At 35.2% G+C, this 21005-nt stretch overlaps 1 protein-coding gene across 1 annotated transcript in view; it reads right to left on the reverse strand.

Annotated features, from left to right (window-relative positions):
• Window positions 1-3857: 3857 nt before the first annotated feature.
• The window catches only part of DPY19L2 (dpy-19 like 2), a 91467-nt gene continuing 74319 nt past the window's right edge, over window positions 3858-21005 (reverse strand). The window contains exons 18-22 of the mRNA XM_044246354.1: window positions 20023-20142; window positions 18789-18963; window positions 15849-15948; window positions 14470-14595; window positions 3858-5473 (exon numbers count right to left, since the gene is read on the reverse strand). Coding sequence (XP_044102289.1) covers window positions 5323-5473; window positions 14470-14595; window positions 15849-15948; window positions 18789-18963; window positions 20023-20142 — 672 coding nt within the window. The 3' untranslated portion in view covers window positions 3858-5322. The remainder of the gene's footprint in view (window positions 5474-14469; window positions 14596-15848; window positions 15949-18788; window positions 18964-20022; window positions 20143-21005) is intronic.

Below are 21005 nucleotides of genomic sequence, written 5' to 3' on the forward strand. Positions count from 1 at the left end.
TGCCATCGATCTTTGCTTTTAGGCTATATATAAGTGGCATACATATTTACACACATGTCCCATGCCTGGTAACTTAGTTTTTTATTCTTGACACTGTATTTGAGATTCAGTCTTCCTGATACATGAATAGATCATTTTCACTCCTGTATGATATTCCATTTTATTTGGTCTATTGGTTGTCCTTTAGGCTGCTTTCAGCTTCTGTCCTCCCAAGATAAAAATAATGCTTCTATAAATATCCTTTTTTAAAGATTTAAAAAGTTTACTTATTTATTTGTGAGAGGGGGAGAAGGAAAGAAGGAGCATGAATAGTGGGGAGGAGCAGAAGGAGAGGGATAAGCAGACTTTGTGCTGAGCATGGAGCCCTAGGCAGAGCCTGATCCCATGACCCCAAGATCACGACTTGAGCCAAAATCAAGAGTTTAACACTTAACTGACTGAGCCACCCAGGCACCCAGTTTCCATAACTATTCCTGCAACTGTTTTCCCTTGCATATTTGCACAAGCATTTCTTTAGGGTAAAATTGTAAGTTGCAGGGACTGCATATTTTTAAAAATTTATTAGGTAATAACAAATTATTTCCCAAGAGAGCTGTATCAATTTGTCCTCCTACTACAGTTTCATGAGTTCCTGTTGCTCCCTGTTCTCACCAATTACTATTAGACTTGTATATTTGGTCATGTGGTTTTAAATTGCATTTCCCCATTTCCTTCTAAAAGTTCAGTTTTAGAAGTTCTAAGTTCTTGACCCATCTAAATTTTATTTTTATGCATTAAGTTATATACTTACCTATTCTTTTCAAATTTTCCTTTTGCTTTTCATGGTTAAAATAGAATATTCAAAACGAGATTTTTCTTCCCCTTATTTCTAACCTTCCCTCTTTCGAGGAGACTCAGTGGATTTATCAAAGAATATGAACAGAGCTACAGAGAATATACTTTCTAAAGATTAAGAACATAGGGAGTTTTTATTGGACATGAAACTCCACTAGTTCACATGAGGCCAAAACTGTTAAAAATTTACTAATCCTGCTTTCTATGTGCTATAAAAAGCAACCCAGTTTAGAGCAATAATGGTTTCAGAAATTTCATACATAACTTACAAAGTTGACAGTATCTGGCCGTGAATTATGATCACTGAATCTATTTAAACAGGTGAGGTGGGGCGCCTGGGTGGCTCAGTCATTAAGCGTCTGCCTTTGGCTCAGATCATGATTGCAGGGTCCTGGGATCGAGCCCCCATCAGGCTCCCTGCTCACCGGAAGGCCTGTTTCTCCCTCTCCCACTCCCCCTGCTGTGTTCCCTCTCTTGCAGTGTCTTTGTCAAATAAATAAATAAAATCTTAAAAAATAAATAAAATAAACGGGTAAGGCATGGAGACTTTGAGACTAGGTATTTAATACTAAATATGACATATTGAATAGGTACAAATTATAAACTACTTTAAACAGCTGAAGTATAATCTCCAGCCTACAGAGTAGTAAGAATATCCTAACTCACATGGTAACTTCAACAACATTACTGAACAATGACAAGATAGACTCACTAAAAATCAGTGTCTGTAATACAGACAATCTCTGTACTGGGCTAGACACATATAAATGCAGAGGAATGCAAAGAGGCAATACATAAAAGGAAATGCAGCCATTTAACAGATGTGAATAGGTACCCAACCTTAGAAGCCATGGAACAAATGTAAATTAATTAATAACTCTGAGTGTCACAAATTAGCAAGAAATAATTTTAATAAGCCTGACCAATGTTAATGAGGGTGTTGTAAAATGAGCATTGTCATATGGACTTCGGGTGGTGTATATAATCCTTTTGCAAAGGCAATTTGAGGTAAACTGCATTGTAGGTTTTAAGGGTATCCACATTTTTTAAATGAAATTTAACTTTATGGAAACAATCCTAAGGAAATAATCTGAAAATTTAAAAATCTTACTGTACTAAGATATCCATTGTAGTGCTGTTCTACATACACATACATGCAGTAGTAAACGCGGAAATCACTCAGTAGGATCCCCCCACCACCACCAACACACATCTGATGGGATATTAGGTAGCCATTAAAATAGTCTCTGTAAAACTTTTTCACATCTGCTGTGTAAAGAACAAAACCTGAAGTGGTTTAAATTATGTTAAAAGAAAACAAGCAAAATATGTCTACCAGTTGGAAGAAAACGGAGAGTAATTGTGCTTGTTGAATATTTATCCTTCTTTCAAATTGTTTTTGAAAACAAAAATTCCATGAGTTTGTATTTCTTGTATAATAATATCAAATGAAATATAGTTTTATTATTAAAATCGACATGAGAGGTGCCTGGGTGGCTCAGTCTATTAAATGTCTGCCTTCAGCTCGGGTCATGATCTCAGAGTCCTTGGATCAAGCCCCATGTTGGGCTCTCTGCCTAGTCAGGAGTCTGCTTCTCCCTCTCCCTCCCCCCACTCCTCTTCTCTCTCTCTCACTCAAATATAATTTTTTTTTAAAGTTAAAATTTACATGAAAAGTACTCAGTGTTTTTTGATGTGGTGTGTATTAGCAGCAAAAGAGTAGAAGACACATATTGTTCACTGAAGCTGTACATCAGATTCTGACAAGCAGAAAGTGGGGGGGGGTTGTTGTAGCTTGTGTGCAACTCACTTCTAGCCAGTTTCAAATAGGTGCACATAAATAGGAGCATAGGAAACGAAGGAAGACACTGCCCTGCACTGAGGAAAATCTACCATCACCCAACCCGCAGTGTTCACGCAGTCTTCACATTTCAAAAAAATAAACAATATGTACAGGAAAGAAGCCAATAGCCTTATTTGTACAAAAGCAAGCTGTAGCCCAGTATTCCTATTTATTGACACAGAATAAAGGTAGAACTGTTTGAAATTCTGAGATGAAATAACCTACTATATAACTTGATACTAATAAGCTGGTTATTTAGAACGCAGGGAGAACGATTGTATGGAACGAACATTTGTTGAGTGACTTACCTAAATGTGCCAAGTGCTTTAACACACCACCTTACTAATCCTCATCATGACACTGTCAAATAGGTAGTGTGAGTTCTAATTTCCAGGTGAAGAGACTGAAGCTCAGTCCTATAACATGACCGAGCTGAATTAGCACAGTGCCTGGCATACAGTAAGTACTCAATAAATATTGTTCGAATGGATGGTAGGTGATCCACCTGGTAAATAGAAGTGCCAGGATTTAAAATTAGACTCATCTAGTTACAAAGCTCACACTATTTCCATCACAGTACACTGCCTTCTGTGTGAGATGATGAAGAGTTGTTTTTAAACGGCTAAGAAAGATCACTGCCTGTGGTTGAAAAATTCAGGGACCAGTGATTTCTACCTTCATATCGGAATTATTTCAATGTATGCTTGATAAAGGATGAGAAAAGATAGAAAACACACAGAGGATCTTCAAGTGCTTTTTTAATTTTCAAATATACATAGTACATGAAAGTAACACAATCCATAGTAGTACATTTTATCTGTATGGAACATTTAACCAGTTAATACTATTCTTCCCTTTCTGTTGTTGAGTTACAACTTTTTAAAAAAATAGCTTTTATGACAACACCATCAAAAATGTGTTAATTTTATGAATATTGGGTTTTATATTTTTTCCTTTGTTGCCCCACACACCAAAACAAATTATATGAAAATGCTAAAATAAGTAAAATGTGGCATGCTTTCTTAGCTTGCTTTGCATCCTGTGCTTAAAATATTTTATGACTATAAAAGTTGAAAATAATTTTATTGGTTTTCCTATGTCAATCCACATAAGTATACTTTTATATTTTATTTGCTAATACAGCTCTTCTTTTAAAAACTTCTACCAACTTCTTTAAAATATTTCCTATGAAAATATCATCCAAAATGTATTTTATTTTTATGAATATTAGATGTTAAGTCTCCTTTCCTTCTTTGCCCCATACTTAGGCCCAAATAAGTTATTCGAAAATACTGATAAAATGGGGCATGCTTTCTTAGATGTTTTGTATCCTGTATTAAAATATTTTACAATTACAAAAGTTGAAAAATAATTTTATCAGTTTTCTTAAATATAATCTCCTACCTCACATACATGAACTAACCTATAAAACTAAGTAATTTTGTTAGTCCAAATGCAGAGGGCCAAGAACATAAGGGAATTACAAAAACTCCAAGATGACTAATTTAAAGCATATATTAAAATACTACAGATGTGGCATATTTACTGTCTCTCAAGCAGTTCTCTGCTTGAGTGATTATCTTTGTTTTCGAGTGTTTATCTTTGCATTCGGCAGTATCTTCAAGATAATTATTCCCCACTCTCAAAGCATTACTGTTGCACAGGTTTCATATTGGAGGAGGAGATATATAAAACATCAATTTCCTTATCCAAAACCAAAAATAAATGAGGATTTAGAAATATGTTATTACAAAGATGGTGATCAGAAAGACTATGTCCACTGAATTACAGGGCTGTGGAGATGAAAAATGCCTTTGCTTCATTCAGGATTTAGGACCTTAAAAATGATAAACTTAGCTAGATTTTTTTTTCTGCTTATGTTTGAACCCCCAAATTTGGTCTTGTACCATAGCAGTTTTTATTTTACTTGAATGTTAAAAGAAAATTCACTGGATTATAAAGACAGATTAATAACCTGTTGAACCTCATCTGGGAACTAATCAATAGAAAATACTTATTTGGTTGGGCAAATACATTTCAAGACATTTAAAACATTACTAAATAAGTTGTTTTTAAAAATATTTAACTTGAAATAATAAAAAACTATTAAAAGCTAGTAAAGATCTTTCCCGAGGGTTAATAAAAGCAAAAACAACCTTAATAGACACGTGGTTACACACAAATTTCCTCACAGAGGTAAAGAAGTTGTGATTAGTATTAGGATTTTAAGGAATTGTCATTTCAGAAACTGCATTAATATATTGTAAGTGGTTTCAAGAGTCTGAGCTGGTGCATGCTGGTACTAGAGAAAATCTGAAGCATCTAGTTGGGTACAAACGGACTGACATTTACCTTTAAATTATTAAATGTCATTGATCTTTTTTTCTTTACAACTTCTAGGATGGACATTTGTTTATGCAGTATGAAATGATTTAATCATTTAAATAACAAGCTTTAAAAGGCTGACATTCAATGGAAACCAATGAAATAATTTACCTTTTGGTAATCAAAATAACCTGAGATCATTTTTAATATCTTCTTTTTAAGGACCCCTTGTTAAAGCTTGTGATTTTTATTAATGCAAATAAGGCAAAGTGATTGTTTTCTACACACTTGTTTTCACCACAGTGTGGTGGGTTTTGTTCTCAGTTAACCTTTAATACTCTGTACATACTATTCTGAAATACTGTGGTGAAGTAAGGCCTCCCATCCTTGAGCAAGACACTACATAAGGGAGGATTAGCTGTATTGGAAGGGTCTTCCACATCCCAAATTTCCAGCATACTGCAACCAGGCCTAAAAAAAAAAAAAAAAAGGCACATATATATCCATATTAAAAATGTAGTCATATGCAAGGAAAATATATAAATTATAAAGTAGCTCTAAGATCTTTGGAGACTCTTTTTTTTTAAGATTTTATTTATTGGAGAGAGAGACATTTCAGAGAGATATGGAGAGAGAGCATGAGTGGGGAGGAAAGGGAGAAGCTTAGCAGGGAACTTGACACAGGGCTCCATCCCAGGACACAGGGATCATGAACTGAGTTGAAGGCAGATGCTTAACTGACTGGGCCACCCAGGTGCCCTGAGACTAATTTATTTAATAAAGATTATAAAGCATCATTTCAAAAAATGTTAGTTCAACATTTAAGGATAAAAATGAAATTAAATATGTTGTATTTTCATGTTTCACTTAACCAAATAACAAGCATATTATTGAACTTAACAGTAAAAGTCCAATATACATTCAGAAATACATATTTAAAAATTTTCAAAATGAAATATGAACAAATATATTTTCTATGTCGTATCACCATCCAAACATAAGGCTCATGAGTAGTAGGAGACAGTTTGAAGGAAAGCTAATCTAATTCCTGATGAATTTCCCATTTTTGAGTTTCATCTGACTTAGATCAGCATGAAAACATATAGTCCAAGGTAACGAAGGAAAGCTCTTGTTGGCCAGATTTGTTCTTCTCTACCTTTTCCTATTTTGGGTGGCTTTATAATTGGACTGACTGGGATACTAGTTCTCACTAGGGAATAACCTTGCATGAGAGGCAGGCAGTAAAGGGAAGAAATCAGGCCAAACTGGCTATTATTTTTTAACAGCTATATTGAGGAAATATTTATGTACAATAAAATGCACTCATTTATGAGTAAAGTTTGATAAATATGGACAACTGTGTATAGGTGTGTAAGCACTTCCATAATCATAATATAGAAAATTCCCAGCACTGAAACAATTTCCCTTGAACCCTTCTGCAGTGGGTCCCCTAGCTCCAGCTTAGCCCAGGCAAACACTGATCTCCTTTCTGCAATATAGTTTTGCCTTTTCTAGAATATTCCAGATATTTATATTCACTGCAGCTTTCATATGTTATTCACAAAACAATTCTATCCCTTTTCCTTCAATCGATACATGTATCTGTATTTAAAATGCATGTCTTCAAGGGGACACATAGTTGGGTTTTGCTTTTGTATTCAGTCTACCAAACTTTGTCTTTTGATTAGAGTGTTTTGTCCCAATTCATATTTGTGATTACTGATATTGATTTAGCTTTTCCCCCTTGTTTTCTATTTGTTTCATCTATTTTTTTAATGTCTGTTTCTCTTTCTTTTATGTCAAGCAAAAAGTTTTACTTTATCGTCCATTTCATTCATTGGTTTATGCATTTTTTTGCCTGTGTGTGTGTGTGTGTGTGTTTGCTCAAGATACTGAAACAGGCATCTTCAACGTATCACAGTTACTTAACATTAAACTTGGATTATTTCCATAAAATTATACATTTTATTTTTGTTTACTCCCCTTGCTTGTGCTATTGCTGTCATCTATATATGACTTACATTAAAAAATCAAAAATATAATGGTATTATCTTTGCTTTAACTAGTCATAAGGTTTTAAAAGATTTTCAAAGAAGAAAATATATATATACATATAGTGATTAATATCCACATTTTTAACATTTTCAGCACATTTTAGAATATCCTGTATTTCTGAATTTTGAATTATCATTTCAATGTCAGTTGACTTCTACTTATGAAAAGAAGCCAGATGTTTATCGTATCATTCTTCTCTTGCTTCTTTCAAGATTTTCTCTTTTCTCCTTGTTTTTCACCAGTTTGACTATGATATTCCATGATGTAGATTTCCTTGGGTTTATCCTAGCTGCATTTGTTAACCTTAATTGGATTTTTAAGTTAATGGCTTTCAACAAACAAAAAATTTTTGGCCAAGATTTCTTCAGGTATTATTGTCCTCCAATTTTTCTTTTCTTTCATTCTTTCTGGTATTTCATAACCCACGTGTTGAACTATTTAATAACACACAGGTCTCTATGGCTTTTGCTATTCTTCTTCAATCTTTTTGATTCCTGTTCTTTGGATTGTACTTTTTCTTTTCTTTTTTTAAGATTTTATTTGTTCATTTGACAGAGAGATCACAAGCAGGCAGAGAGAGAGAGGAGGAAGCAGGCTCCCTGCTGAGCAGAGAGCCCAATGCGGGGCTCAATCCCAGGACCCTGAGATCATGACCTGAGCCGAAGGCAGAGGCTTTAACCCACTGAGCCACCCAGGGGACCCTGGATTATACTTTTTCTTTACTTACCTTCAAGTCATTGATCTTTTTTCTGTTGTTACATCAAATCTCTTGAGAACTTTTAAAGAATTGTCATTCATTTATTATAATTTTCAATTCTAGAGTTTCCATTTTTCTGGGGAGGGTTTTCACTGTTAAGAATCATATCTTGTCCCTTACTGATATCATGTCTTCAATTCTTTGAACATGTTTTCCTTAATTCCTTGAATATAATCATAACAGCAGCTTTGCAGTCTTTCCCTGCTCAGTCCAACATCTCAACCTATTTGAATCAGTTTCTACTAACTTTTTTCTGAAGTATTGGAAAATATTTTTTAAAAAATGGATTTCCAAATATAAAAAAAAATTTTTTTTTCACAGTTCTGGTAATTTGGGGTTGGAAACTGAACACTAGAGAAAACACCTGGCAGTGAGTCTGGAATCTGTTTTGTTCTTCTGATGACTGTTACTTTCTTGTTCCTGTTCTGGTAGGCAGTTAACTTATCTGGATCTCCTATTTTGTGCAGCAGCTATCTTCACTCAGTTTTTTTTAGGTTCCAGCTACTTCTTTTTTTTTTTTTTTTTTAATTTCTTTTCAGCGTAACAGTATTCATTGTTTTTGCACCACACCCAGTGTTCCATGCAAATCCGTGCCCTCTATAACACCCACCACCTGATTCTCCCACCTCTCCCCCCACCCTGCCCCTTCAAAACCCTCAGATTGTTTTTCAGAGTCCATAGTCTCTCTGGTTCACCTCCCCTTCCAATTTCCCTCAACTCCCTTCTCCTCTCCATCTCCCCATCTCCTCCATGTTATTTGTATGTTCCACAAATAAGTGAAACCATATGATGATTGACTCTCTCTGCTTGACTTATTTCACTCAGCATAATCTCTTCCAGTCCCGTCCATGTTGCTACAAAAGTTGGGTATTCATCCTTTCTGATGGAGGCATAATACTCCATAGTGTATATGGACCACATCTTCCTTATCTATTCGTCCACTGAAGGGCATCTTGGTTCTTTCCACAGTTTGGCGACCATGGCCATTGCTGCTATAAACATTGGGGTACAGATGGCCCTTCTTTTCACTACATCTGTATCTTTGGGGTAAATACCCAGGAGTGCAATTGCAGGGTCATAGGGAAGCTCTATTTTTAATTTCTTGAGGAATCTCCACACTGTTCTCCAAAGTGCCTGCACTATCTTGCAGAAAAGGGTTCCCTTTTCTCCACATCCTCTCCAACACATGTTGGAAACATGTCTGTCTTGCTAATTTTGGCCATTCTAACTGGTGTAAGGTGGTATTTCAATGTGGTTTTAATTTGAATCTCCCTGATGGCTAGTGAGGATGAACATTTTTTCATGTGTCTGATAACCATTTGTATGTCTTCATTGGAGAAGTGTCTGTTCATATCTTCTGCCCATTTTTTGATATGATTATCTGTTTTGTGTGTGTTGAGTTTCAGGAGTTCTTTATAGATCCTGGATATCAACCTTTTGTCTGTACTGTCATTTGCAAATATCTTCTCCCATTCCATGGGTTGCCTCTTTGTTTTGTTGACTGTTTCCTTTGCTGTGCAGAAGCTTTTGATCTTGATGAAGTCCCAAAAGTTCATCTTTGCTTTTGTTTCCTTTGCCTTTGGAGACATATCTTGAAAGAAGTTGCTGTGGCTGATATCAAAGAGATTACTGCCTATGTTCTCCTCTAGGATTCTGATGGATTCCTGTCTCTCGTTGAGGTATTTTATCCATTTTGAGTTTATCTTTGTGTACGGTGTAAGAGAATGGTCGAGTTTCATTCTTCTACATATAGCTGTCCAGTTTTCCCAGCACCATTTATTGAAGAGACTGTCTTTTTTCCACTCTATATTTTTTCCTGTTTTGTCGAAGATTATTTACCCATAGAGTTGAGGGTCCATATCTGGGCTCTCTACTCTGTTCACTGATCTATGTGTCTTTTTTTATGCCAATACCATGCTGTCTTGGTGATCACAGCTTTGTAGTAAAGCTTGAAATCAGGTAACGTGATGACCAGCTACTTCTTTCTTTTAGCCCTGGGGTTTTTCTTGTGTTTTTATCAGCCAAGGATTTGGGCAGAGTTATATTTGGAAACCCATCTTCCCATATTTCCCTTACTTTTGGGGGTCCTCCAAGAATGTGTAGTTACTTTGTTATCCTTTATTTCTGCCCTTCTTTTTTTTTTTAAGATTTTAATTTATGTATTTGAGAGAGAGAGAATGAGAAAGATCATGAGATGGGGGAGGGTCAGAGGGAGAAGCAGAGTGAGCAGGGAGCCAGATACAGAAATCGATCCCAGGACCCCAGGATCATGACCCAAGCCAAAGGCTGTTGCTTGACCGACTGAGCCACCTAGCCATCCCTGCCCTGACACCTTAAACAAGTAATGACTCTGCTTTCTGCTTCCTAGGGTGTGTGAAATTTGGGAAATGTACATGGTCAAAAGCAACAGGGAATTTGCAAATCTCACCAGGAGTTCTCTTTCAAGGACAGATATCTTGGGGTACCTGGTGGCTCAGTTGGTTAAGTCCCCAACTCTTGGTTTCTGCTTAGCTCGTGGTCTCTGGGTTGTGAGATCAAACCCCATGTCGGGCTCTGTGCTCAGTGCAGAGTCTGCTTGAGAGTCTCTCCCTCTCCTTCCTCTTCTACCCCTATCCCTACTCATATTCTCTCTAAAATATATAAATAAAACATTTTTAAAAATAAAAATAAATAAAATAAATAAAGAGGACAGACATCTGCTCTAGTTTCCACCTACCCTTTTCCCAAGCTCCCAGGGGATTCTCACAAGCATGTGTAGAATAAGTTTAAGGCAGAATTTATATTTCAGATTTCAGGTTTTGGTCTTTCTGTACTGCTGTTGCTTCTAAAATGTCCCCTTCAAATATCCAGCTGCTTTGGTACTCACAGCTCATCTGTCACCATCTGTCCCCTCAAGCCAGTAGGCTGTGATTTTCTCCTATACTAGAAGCAGGGACAGGATGGTTTATGTAGTATTCACAGGCAAGAAGGTCCCAAATTCAGAGAAGTCCTTCAAGAGCAAATGTTTCTCAAGTTTCTCCCTGCTTTTGTGTCACTTCCCAGAGACTTCAAGTAGTTGTTTTTAATACCATTAAACCTAATTTTGGATGCATCCTATTAATTGAACTATATGCACACTGGAACTATGTCCTTGCTTTAAGTTGTGCCATAGTAACTATTTTCTTTTTTAAAAGATTTTATTTATTTATTTGACGGAGAGAGAGAGATCACAAGCAGGCAGAGAGGCAGGCAGAGAGAGAGGGGGAAGCAGGAATCCTGATGCGGGGCTCGATCCCAGGACCCTAAGACTGTGACCTGAGCCAAAGGCAGAGGCTTACCCCACTGAGCCACCCAGACACCCCATGCCATAGAAACTCTTAAGACATGGTTCCAATTCACATGAGTCTCAAGATGACACTGAGCTCCATGAAACCATGCAAAGCAAAACGTAATTTTGACATGCTCAAGTTTCAGCTAATATAGTACCAGACAAAGTGAAGAGTACCTGTGTTTTCACCCAGTTCTAATAACTATAATCTCTGGGAACAATAGGCCAACCTCTTCTTGCCAATACTAACTGAACTCCCTCAAAAACTCATTTCTTATGGGTCCTATGTTCAATTCCTTTGGGATTTGACAGACCAATAACTCCTATATTTAGTTTGTCCATACTATAAAATCAAAATTAGCACTGTTCATTATTTTCTTTAAATGTCAAATAGCATTAGGCTTTTAGGTAAAGGATATGTAATACTTAATAGAACAGAGTTGTAAAGAAAAGCAGAACAAGTCAATTTTGTAAAAAGAACTGCCTTGAGAGAAAATTTGCTATTCCTTCTTTAGAATTTATTCCTGGTGTCTCAGAAGGCTACTAGAGATAGCTGTAGAATGTCTTTCTACATCCCAGAATTTTAGAAGACTTCTTTGCATAAATATTTACTTGTATATTTAGAGTAACTTTTTATTAGGATACAATTACAGGAGGAAAAATGCACAGATCTTAGTGTACAATTCCATGAGTTTTGACAAGTGTGTACACTCATATAAAAAATAGGTCAATCAAGATAATGAACACTGTCATTATTCTATGAAAAAGAAAAAAGTTCTTGAATCCCTTTCTAGAGGATCTTTCCTCCATCACCACAGCCAACCGCTATTCTGGTTTCTGTTACCAACTAGCCTTGCATATTTTAAACTTCATAGAATGGAATCACATAGTATGTCCTCTTCTGTGTTTGGTTTCTTTCATTCAGCATGTTTTTGTGGTTCATCTTTTTTCACACATCAGTATTTTGTCCCTTTTTATTGCTAAGTAATATTCCATTGTATGAATATACTATATATAATTTGTTTATTCATTTTTCTCTTGATCTTTGGTTGTTTCTGCTTTGAGATATTATGAATGAAGATGCTATAGCATCTTGTTTTTAAATTCCACAAGGAGTAGAACTCCTGAGTAATAGGGCAAATATATGCTTAAATTTTTGTTAGAAGCCTCCAATTACTTCTCCAAAGTGGTTGTATCATTTTTACTCCCATTAGCAATTTAAGAGATTTCTAGTTAATCTACATCCTTGCCAATATCTGGTATTTTAGTTTTTAAGATTTTATCTGTTCTAGAGTATATGTAATAGTATCTCTTTGTGGTTTTAATCTGCATATCACTGAATGCTGACAGTATTGAACATCTTTTGATGTATTTACTAGTCATCACATTTTCTTTCATGAAGTATGTCTGTCCAAGTTTTTGTCTGTTTTCAATTGTATTGTCAATTTATTATTAATTTGTAAAATCTCATGTAAAAAATATATATCTCTTTTATCAGATACCTACTTTACAAATATTTGCTTCCAGTTTGTGGATTCCCTTTTCATTTCCTTAATATCTTTTGAGGAAAAGATTTCAATTTTGATGGTATTTTAAATAAAATACCAGGACTTTATTTGATTTTTTTTAATGGTTAGTGTTCTGTGTTCCAAGAAATCTTTTAATTTTAGCTTTTACACTTAGTGCTATAATCCATGTCAAGTTAATTTTTCGTTTATGTTGTAGTATGGGTCATGGCTCACTTTTTCTTCTATACAGATATCCAGTTAGATCAGCAACATTGTTGAAAACATGTCTTTTTGCATTCAAGTAAAAAAACATTATTTTTCAATTTCCTTTGTAGTTTATTCTTTGACCCATAAGTTATCCATAAATTTACTGCCTAATTTCCAAACATGTATGGATTTACCAGATACCCATATTTAGTAGATTTCTAATTATTAATTTTTAATTTTATTCTCTATGATATCAAATCTTTTAAACATACTGAAGCCATTTTTATGGCCCAGCATAGTTTTCCCTTGTGCCCTTTAAAAGAATGTGTATTCTGCAGAATGAATTTTCCTATACTGGTCTATAAAAGTAATTAGGTCAGATTATTTGATACTGTTTGATGTTTCTATCTTTTAATCCTTACACTCTTTTTATTGAATTCTCTCAGTAATGAAAAGAAAGTTAACATTTCCAACTATCATTGAAAATTTGCTTATTTTTCTTTATATTCTATACATTTTTAATTTAATTTTAATTAAAATAGAGCTCTGAAGTTGTTTAGATATACACATTTAAGAACTGTTATATATTTTTGATGAGTTAATCCTTTCGTCATTATAAAATGTTCATCTTTTTGTGGTAATATGCCTTGTTTCAAAGTCTACGTTGTCTTATTAAATTTTAAATCAATGTGATGTGCAAATGCATCAACATTATGATGTTCCAGCTTCTTCTTTTACACGATGTCATTTCTTCCTAGATATATTAGGTATTAAAATTAGCCACTAAAACTTATGAACTTCACTTTTCCAAAATGTTTTATGGTCTAATGCCTAATTATCTATATGAGAAATGAAAATTCTTAATGTTAAACTAAGGACCTCTTAAGTCAAGGAATCTAAAAGAAAGGCCTCCAAGATATCCGTTAACCATTTTAGAATTTTGTGATTTTTAGAAATTGAAAATTCAGAAGTTAAAGATTATACTTAGTAATGTTTCACTTACTATATCTTCTTGAGTTATCGAAAACTTTTCTTGTAGTTCTTATAAATTCAATGTTATCCAGTTGTAGTAAAAGAACGTTAATGTCTCACACTACTTACTGTAAACTCAAATATGTATTTCATACATCTAATAAAAATCTGATAAGAATTTGAAAAACTATGAAGGAAAGCAACACTTAAGATGTTAAAATAAAAAAAATCAGGAAGCTAAGATACACTACAGTTTCTTGAAATTAGATTCTACTGAAATGATATTTATTTTCCTACATGAAACAATTTTAAATAAAATACCAGGATAGTACTTTAATAGAATTAATTTAGAATAAAAATTCTTTTTTTCAGTATTTTAAAAATTAACATATAATGTATTATTTGTTTCAGGGACACAGGTGTCTGTGAATCATCAGTCTTACACAATTCACAGCACTCACCATAGCACATACCCTCCCCATTGTTCATCATTCAGCCACCCCTCCAGCAACCCTCAGTTTGTTTCCTGAGATTACGAGTCTCTTACGTAAGTTTGTCTCCCTCCCCAATCCCATCTTAAAGAATCACAACTACTGTAATAAGGTAAAACGGTTGTTGCTTAAAGATATTCCATACCATACAGCATAGGGCTCATACTCACTTAGTTCTCACAACACACCATGCCTCTTCTAAAATGTAATAATTCACATGTAACTCCAACAATTTATCTCTCACTTCTTTTGCAGATTTTCGACTATATGTGGAATAAACTATTTTTGTCCGAGCCCTTTACATTCAAAACACAATTAAATATTTTTTAATACGTTAGAATAGAATGGACTGAAACAATTCTGCTAGTAAATGAAAATCTCAACACTCACTGGGTGGAACACTCATATATATGACCTCAAGCAGCATGAACCGGTTTGGGGACAGCACAGATTATTTTTGGATAGCAGTTTCCACTTTTCTGCTTTTATTTTGCATATGCTAAAACTTACAGTGGTTTGAATTTTGTAGGTACTGCTTGTTAGTTTTTACCAGAACAAACATCAAGTGGCTTAGAGACTACAAAGTTCAGGATATAAATTTGCTTTGCATATGCATAAAGTAATTAATCTGCTCACGGAACACATTCGAATAGAGGTGAACAGAGTGAAACAGATTTTGGTAGATAATTTCACCTACTGAAATTATCTGAAAAGCATATGAATTGAAGTTGAAATATAACAAATCATACATTCAGACAGAGGGCATCTAGTGTAGCAGTGAGGAAGCTTGACAAACAGAATCAGTCACCAAAATATGGTATAACAGATAATTTGGCCCCCAAATAGAGGAGTTTTTATGACATCCTGAATAATTACCATTTATGCATTGGATATTTCTTTTTTAACTTACTGAAGTTCAATGAGTTAACATAGAGTGTATCATCAGCTTCAGATGTAGCTTTCAGTTATTCATCTGTAGCATATAACACCCAGTGCTCAGTACATCATGTGCCTTCCTTAATGTCCATCACCCAGTTACTGATCTGCCCACCCCGCATTGGACATTTCTCAAAATTTCAAGCATATAGGATGTACAATGTCCAAAACCAGACATCAAACTTTAAATGATTTAAAATGTTAACTCTAAAAATAGGCCAAAGATGCATTAACAGGAAAAGATTACGTTGACAATGACTAAAATGATTAAAATAATTCAGAGTTTCATAACTAGCTAAACAAAAACACCCTAAATTTTCATAAAAGCATGTAATATAGCAAATTTCATGTACTTTTCTATTAGAAAAGGCTAGTTGTAGGCCATTGGTAAAATAGAGAATGGTTTCTTAAATCAGGCAGAGGGGCTTGTGGGGTTCAGAGCAGGGGCTGGCAAACTATGGCCATGGGTTAGAACCATCCCATCTCCTAGTACTAGTACTTAGCAGTTCTACTGGAACAAATAGAATAACATACAGATTAGTCATAAATACATGATATTTTCATTTTGAGAAAAATTAGTATGTCTGGTTAAAACATTCAATCAGTTGCCAACCTCAAGTCTGCATCCTCGTAATGTGGGTGATTCACAATGGGGTGCAGGGTAGACAGCTTGACACTGGCCATCGTAGGCATGGCACCTGCAAAAACAGCATCTGAAAAACAAGGACATTTTCCCTAGTGACATATTTTTTTTTAAAGATTTTATTTATTTATTTGACAGAGAGAGATCACAAGTAGGCAGAGAGGCAGGCAGAGAGAGAGAGGAGGAAGCAGGCTCCCTGCTGAGCAGACAGCCTGATGCGGGACTCGATCCCAGGACCCAGAGATCATGACCTGAGCCGAAGGCAGCGGCTTAACCCACTGAGCCACCCAGGCGCCCCCCCCAATGACATATTTTAAAGAACACCAAAGATCAGTACCTATCTATAATATTTGAACCCAAATTAAGAAAGATGAAATACATTTAAATAATAACTATTGGCATTATTCTTTTTCTTTGCTCAATATTGTCTGCTATTATAATAGCCAACTTTGTTATCTCTGTGCCAGGAACTGTATTAAGTAAGTTAACAACTTACTTACAACTTAAACAACTTAATTTGCCGAACTTTATGAAGTGGGTTCTATGCTATTCTTATTTTGTAAATTAGAAAACTGAGAACAAGGACCACGCTCGGTCTTATTAATTGCTGAAATCCCAATACTGGACACTGACCTGCTACACGTTATTGACTTAATAGTTTAAAGAATTGTATGCTTTCATACAATGAATAAATGTATGATTTACATCATGATGAATGTAATGAATGATTACATTCATTCATTAATGTATAAATGAATGAATAAATGAATGGTGACCAGACAAAAAAAAAAAAAAGAAAACTGAGAACCAACAAAGATAATTGACTTGTCAAGTCTATACACCTAGGTGGAACCAGAGCCCACACTCAAGGCACTTTACTACAACTTCCTGCCATATTCAAGCTCAATGTAAAAGACAACACTACAAAAACACATAGGACCAGAAAGAATTACAAAACTTTATACTTGTTCTGATAATTTAAAATGCCAAGAACTGAGAGACTGTTACAAAAGGCAAGTCTCATGCTGTATGTTTTAATTTTTTTTAATTATTTATTTATTTATTTGAGAGAGAGAGCATGAGAGGCGGGAAGGTCAGAGGGAGAAGCAGACTCCCCATGGAGCTGGGAGCCCGATGCGGGACTCGATCCCGGGACTCCGGGACCGTGACCTGAGCCGAAGGCGGTTGCTTAACCAACTGAGCCACCCAGGCGCCCCATGCTGTATGTTTTAAGATGAAACTGTGAACTGTAGTTTCTTGGAAGTCAAAAATGTTTACTTACCTCCTGATAATTCTATATAATAAACTATTAAATAATTTTGAAGGTTGTCATTTTTAACCAATATAATAAAATCATTAACAAGGCATGTTATTCAGATCTACTGTAAATAGCTGAATGTTTACTGGCAAATCTAACTAAATATTCTAAATGTAACTTTAAGAGAGTATGGAGTATTATGCCTCCATCAGAAAGGACGAATATCCAACTTTTGTAGCAACATGGACGGGACTGGAAGAGATTATGCTGAGTGAAATCAGTCAAGCAGAGAGAGTCAATTATCATATGGTTTCACTCATTTGTGGAACATAACCAATAGCATGGAGGACAAGGGGCGTTAGAGAGTAGTAGGGAATTTGGGTAAATTGGAAGGGGAGGTGAACCATGAGAGACTATGGACTCTGAAAAACAGTCTGAGGGGTTTGAAGTGGCGGGGGGGTGGGAGGTTGGGGTACTAGGTGGTGGGTATTATAGAGGGCACAGCTTGCATGGAGCACTGGGTGTGGTGAAAAAAAAATAATGAATACTGTTTTTCTGAAAATAAATAAATTGGGAAAAAAAAGAGAGTATCATTACATATGACTTAAATCTGAAGATATATAAGTCAATCAATGTATATTTATTACCACAAGATTCAATAATTAATGATGGAAAGTTCTTAGGCTAGAACAGTGGTTCTCAACCAGATGTGATTTTATTTTCTAGGGATATATATTTCTGGAGACATTTTTGATTGGCACACTGTGGGGAGGGGGTATTGTGGGCAACTTGTGGGTTGAGGAAAGGTATGCTGCAAAATATTCTTCAATGCACAGGCCAGTCCCTAATGTCAATAGTGCCAAGACTGAGCAAATGTGAGTTAGAGGAACCCAAAGCCCAGGGACACAGTTATCAGAAAAAAAGTAAGGGAGTCTGTCCAGCAACAGCTGAAATCACTGAAGAGAAAACACCTATGGCATAAAGAGGGGCAGAAATACTCTGCAAAGTCTTAATTCTTGTTGGTGAGATAAATATGAAATAGTCTTGGACAAGATTATGGATTACTTATAGAAAATACTGTAGAATACACTTATTCTCTGGAAAGGTTTTTTAAAAATTGAAATATGTCTGCTTGAGGTGATTTTGGATAAAGATAGGGAAAAAAGTAAGCTAAAGATATTTTGGAGTCTTTTTGAAATTATTTAGTGAAGAAAATGGAGTATATGAGATTTTAACTCTTCTGTGCGCAAATGGTTTTACAGAGTTGGAAGAGAGAGTCAGCACTGACTGAAGTGATAGAAAGGGCACTGTTGACCTCCCCATGGTCAAAAAAGTATCTTCTCCAATGTCTGTTCACAAGGTGTGAAGATTTGTTATTGAAGAATTACTTGTTATTGTTAGGGTTAAAATATGAAAATGATCTAAGAATTATAGTACATGTCTATGAACAATCATTAATTCCTCATGTTAATTAAAATTCTTGGCAGTTATCGAGAAGGCAGCTAAAGAGGGCACAAAATTGTTTTTCAAGAAGGTTTGACTGGTGGACACTACAATTTGCATGCTTAAAATCTGTGAGTGATTAATGACTCTGTGTGTCTGTTTCTACATGTCTGTATACTAGCTTTACATAGAACTAAAGAGCTACATACCTGGTCTGGTATTATATTTGATCCATTGTATCAGTTCCTCCTGAGGCAAATTATTAAATTCTCCTATTATGCTCCATTGATTATGGAGGTTTGCACAACCTTGTATTGACATCACTGTTAGGATGCCAAAGATAACATTCTCAAAACGAACTCTGCAAAAAAGCCAGCCAAAGAGCTGAAATGAAAGAAACCATTACTTTTAATTCTTATACGCAGTGTGCTATAGGGCCAATAATAAACTCTCACCTTGCTACTAAACCAAGGTGGATTGTCGTTTGAGATTATCAATGCACTAATAATACACAGAATGATGGTCACCTATTGTTTAAAAAGAGTATATATTTTGGGATTATAGGACCTAATAAAAATGGAACTTTCTTTATCTTCAAAAGAATAAACCCTAACAGTGTGGAGATTCCTCAAGAAATTAAAAATAGAGCTTCCCTACGACCCTGCAATTGCACTCCTGGGTATTTACCCCAAAGATACAGATGTCGTGAAAAGAAGGGCCATCTGCACCCCAATGTTTATAGCAGCAATGGCCACAGTCGCCAAACTATGGAAAGAACCAAGATGCCCTTCAACGGATGAATGGATAAGGAAGATGTGGTCCATATACACTATGGAGTATTATGCCTCCATCAGAAAGGATGAATACCCAACTTTTGTAGCAACATGGACGGGACTGGAAGAGATTATGCTGAGTGAAATAAGTCAAGCAGAGAGAGTCAATTATCATATGGTTTCACTTATTTGTGGAGCATAACCAATAGCATGGAGGACAAGGGGCGTTAGAGAGGAGTAGGGAATTTGGGTAAATTGGAAGGGGAGGTGAACCATGAGAGACTATGGACTCTGAAAAACAGTCTGAGGGGTTTGAAGTGGCGGGGGGTGGGAGGTTGGGGTACCAGGTGGTGGGTATTATAGAGGGCACGGCTTGCATGGAGCACTGGGTGTGGTGAAAAAATAATGAATACTGTTTTTCTGAAAATAAATAAATTGGAAAAAAAATAAAAATTTAAAAAAAAAAAAGAATAAAGAAAGAAACACACCTCATCCTTCTAGTACTGATTTACTACCAAGGATTAAGATTAGCAAATCACAAAAATGTGAAACATCCTGGAACTAAATCCTGTAATACCCTCTAACAGACATCTAAAATAAATATGGAAACCTCACCAGCAGTAATACATACAGTTACTATAGTGTAGTGGCACCAAAATGAATACCTTACCCGTCGAGAACATATCAAGGAAGCCATAACACACATGTGAGGTGTTAAAAACAACTTCAGCCTCATGATTAAAATGGCAAGGACAGTGAATGCTAACAGTTGCAATGTGTGAAAAATCAGCTGTAAAAACAAAACGAAATGATATTTCACTTTATATATTTTTAAATTAATACATATAATATATATTTAAATTAATACATATAATATATATTAAATTAATACATATAATATAAATTAAAATTAATACATATAATATATATTATCATTCATTAGGACAAGGATCTTTTAATTTAATAGTAAGTCTGGTAATATTTATTCATTCATTCAACAAATTTTAGCAAATGTGTACTAAATGCCACATACTGTTCTGGAGGCCATGGATACAATCGTGAACAAAATAACAGTAAGCAAAGTCTGCCCTTGTGAGACTTACATTTTAGAACATTCACTAAGTAGAGATAGAAATTGTCATGGCAAGTAAATGAATCAATTATAGTCTCTTAGAAAGTGAAGAAAGTGGGACAGGAGAAGAAGGCTGGGAGTACACTGTGTGTGGTGTGAGGCCACGAGCTGGAGCAGTTGTAATTCCAAGGAGGACAATCAGGGAGGGCCTCACTAAAGAGGTGGCATTTGAACAGCACACATGCAAGGTGAGGAAGTGAGCCACAGAGACATACAAATATTGAATGCTTCACAAGTTTGCATGTCACTTAGCCAGCAACAAAAATCAGAACAAAACACAAGCTAGATTATTTTTAAAGTAATGGAATCATATATATAAATATTTGTACTGATTAGTAGGACACTCATTTTATTAAGATGGGGTTCCACTGAGCAAAGATTTCAGACAAAATTTTTCTAACAGTCATACTCATAAAATATCAGCCAGTTCTTCACTAGAAAAATAGACTATGCAACCCAGTCAAGTGTCAATAAATATTTATGTTCGAATTTGCTAATATTCAACAAATTAAGCATTGAAG

This window comes from Neovison vison, chromosome 4 (assembly GCF_020171115.1).
Source record: "Neovison vison isolate M4711 chromosome 4, ASM_NN_V1, whole genome shotgun sequence".
Classification (NCBI taxonomy): Eukaryota; Metazoa; Chordata; class Mammalia; order Carnivora; family Mustelidae; genus Neogale; species Neogale vison.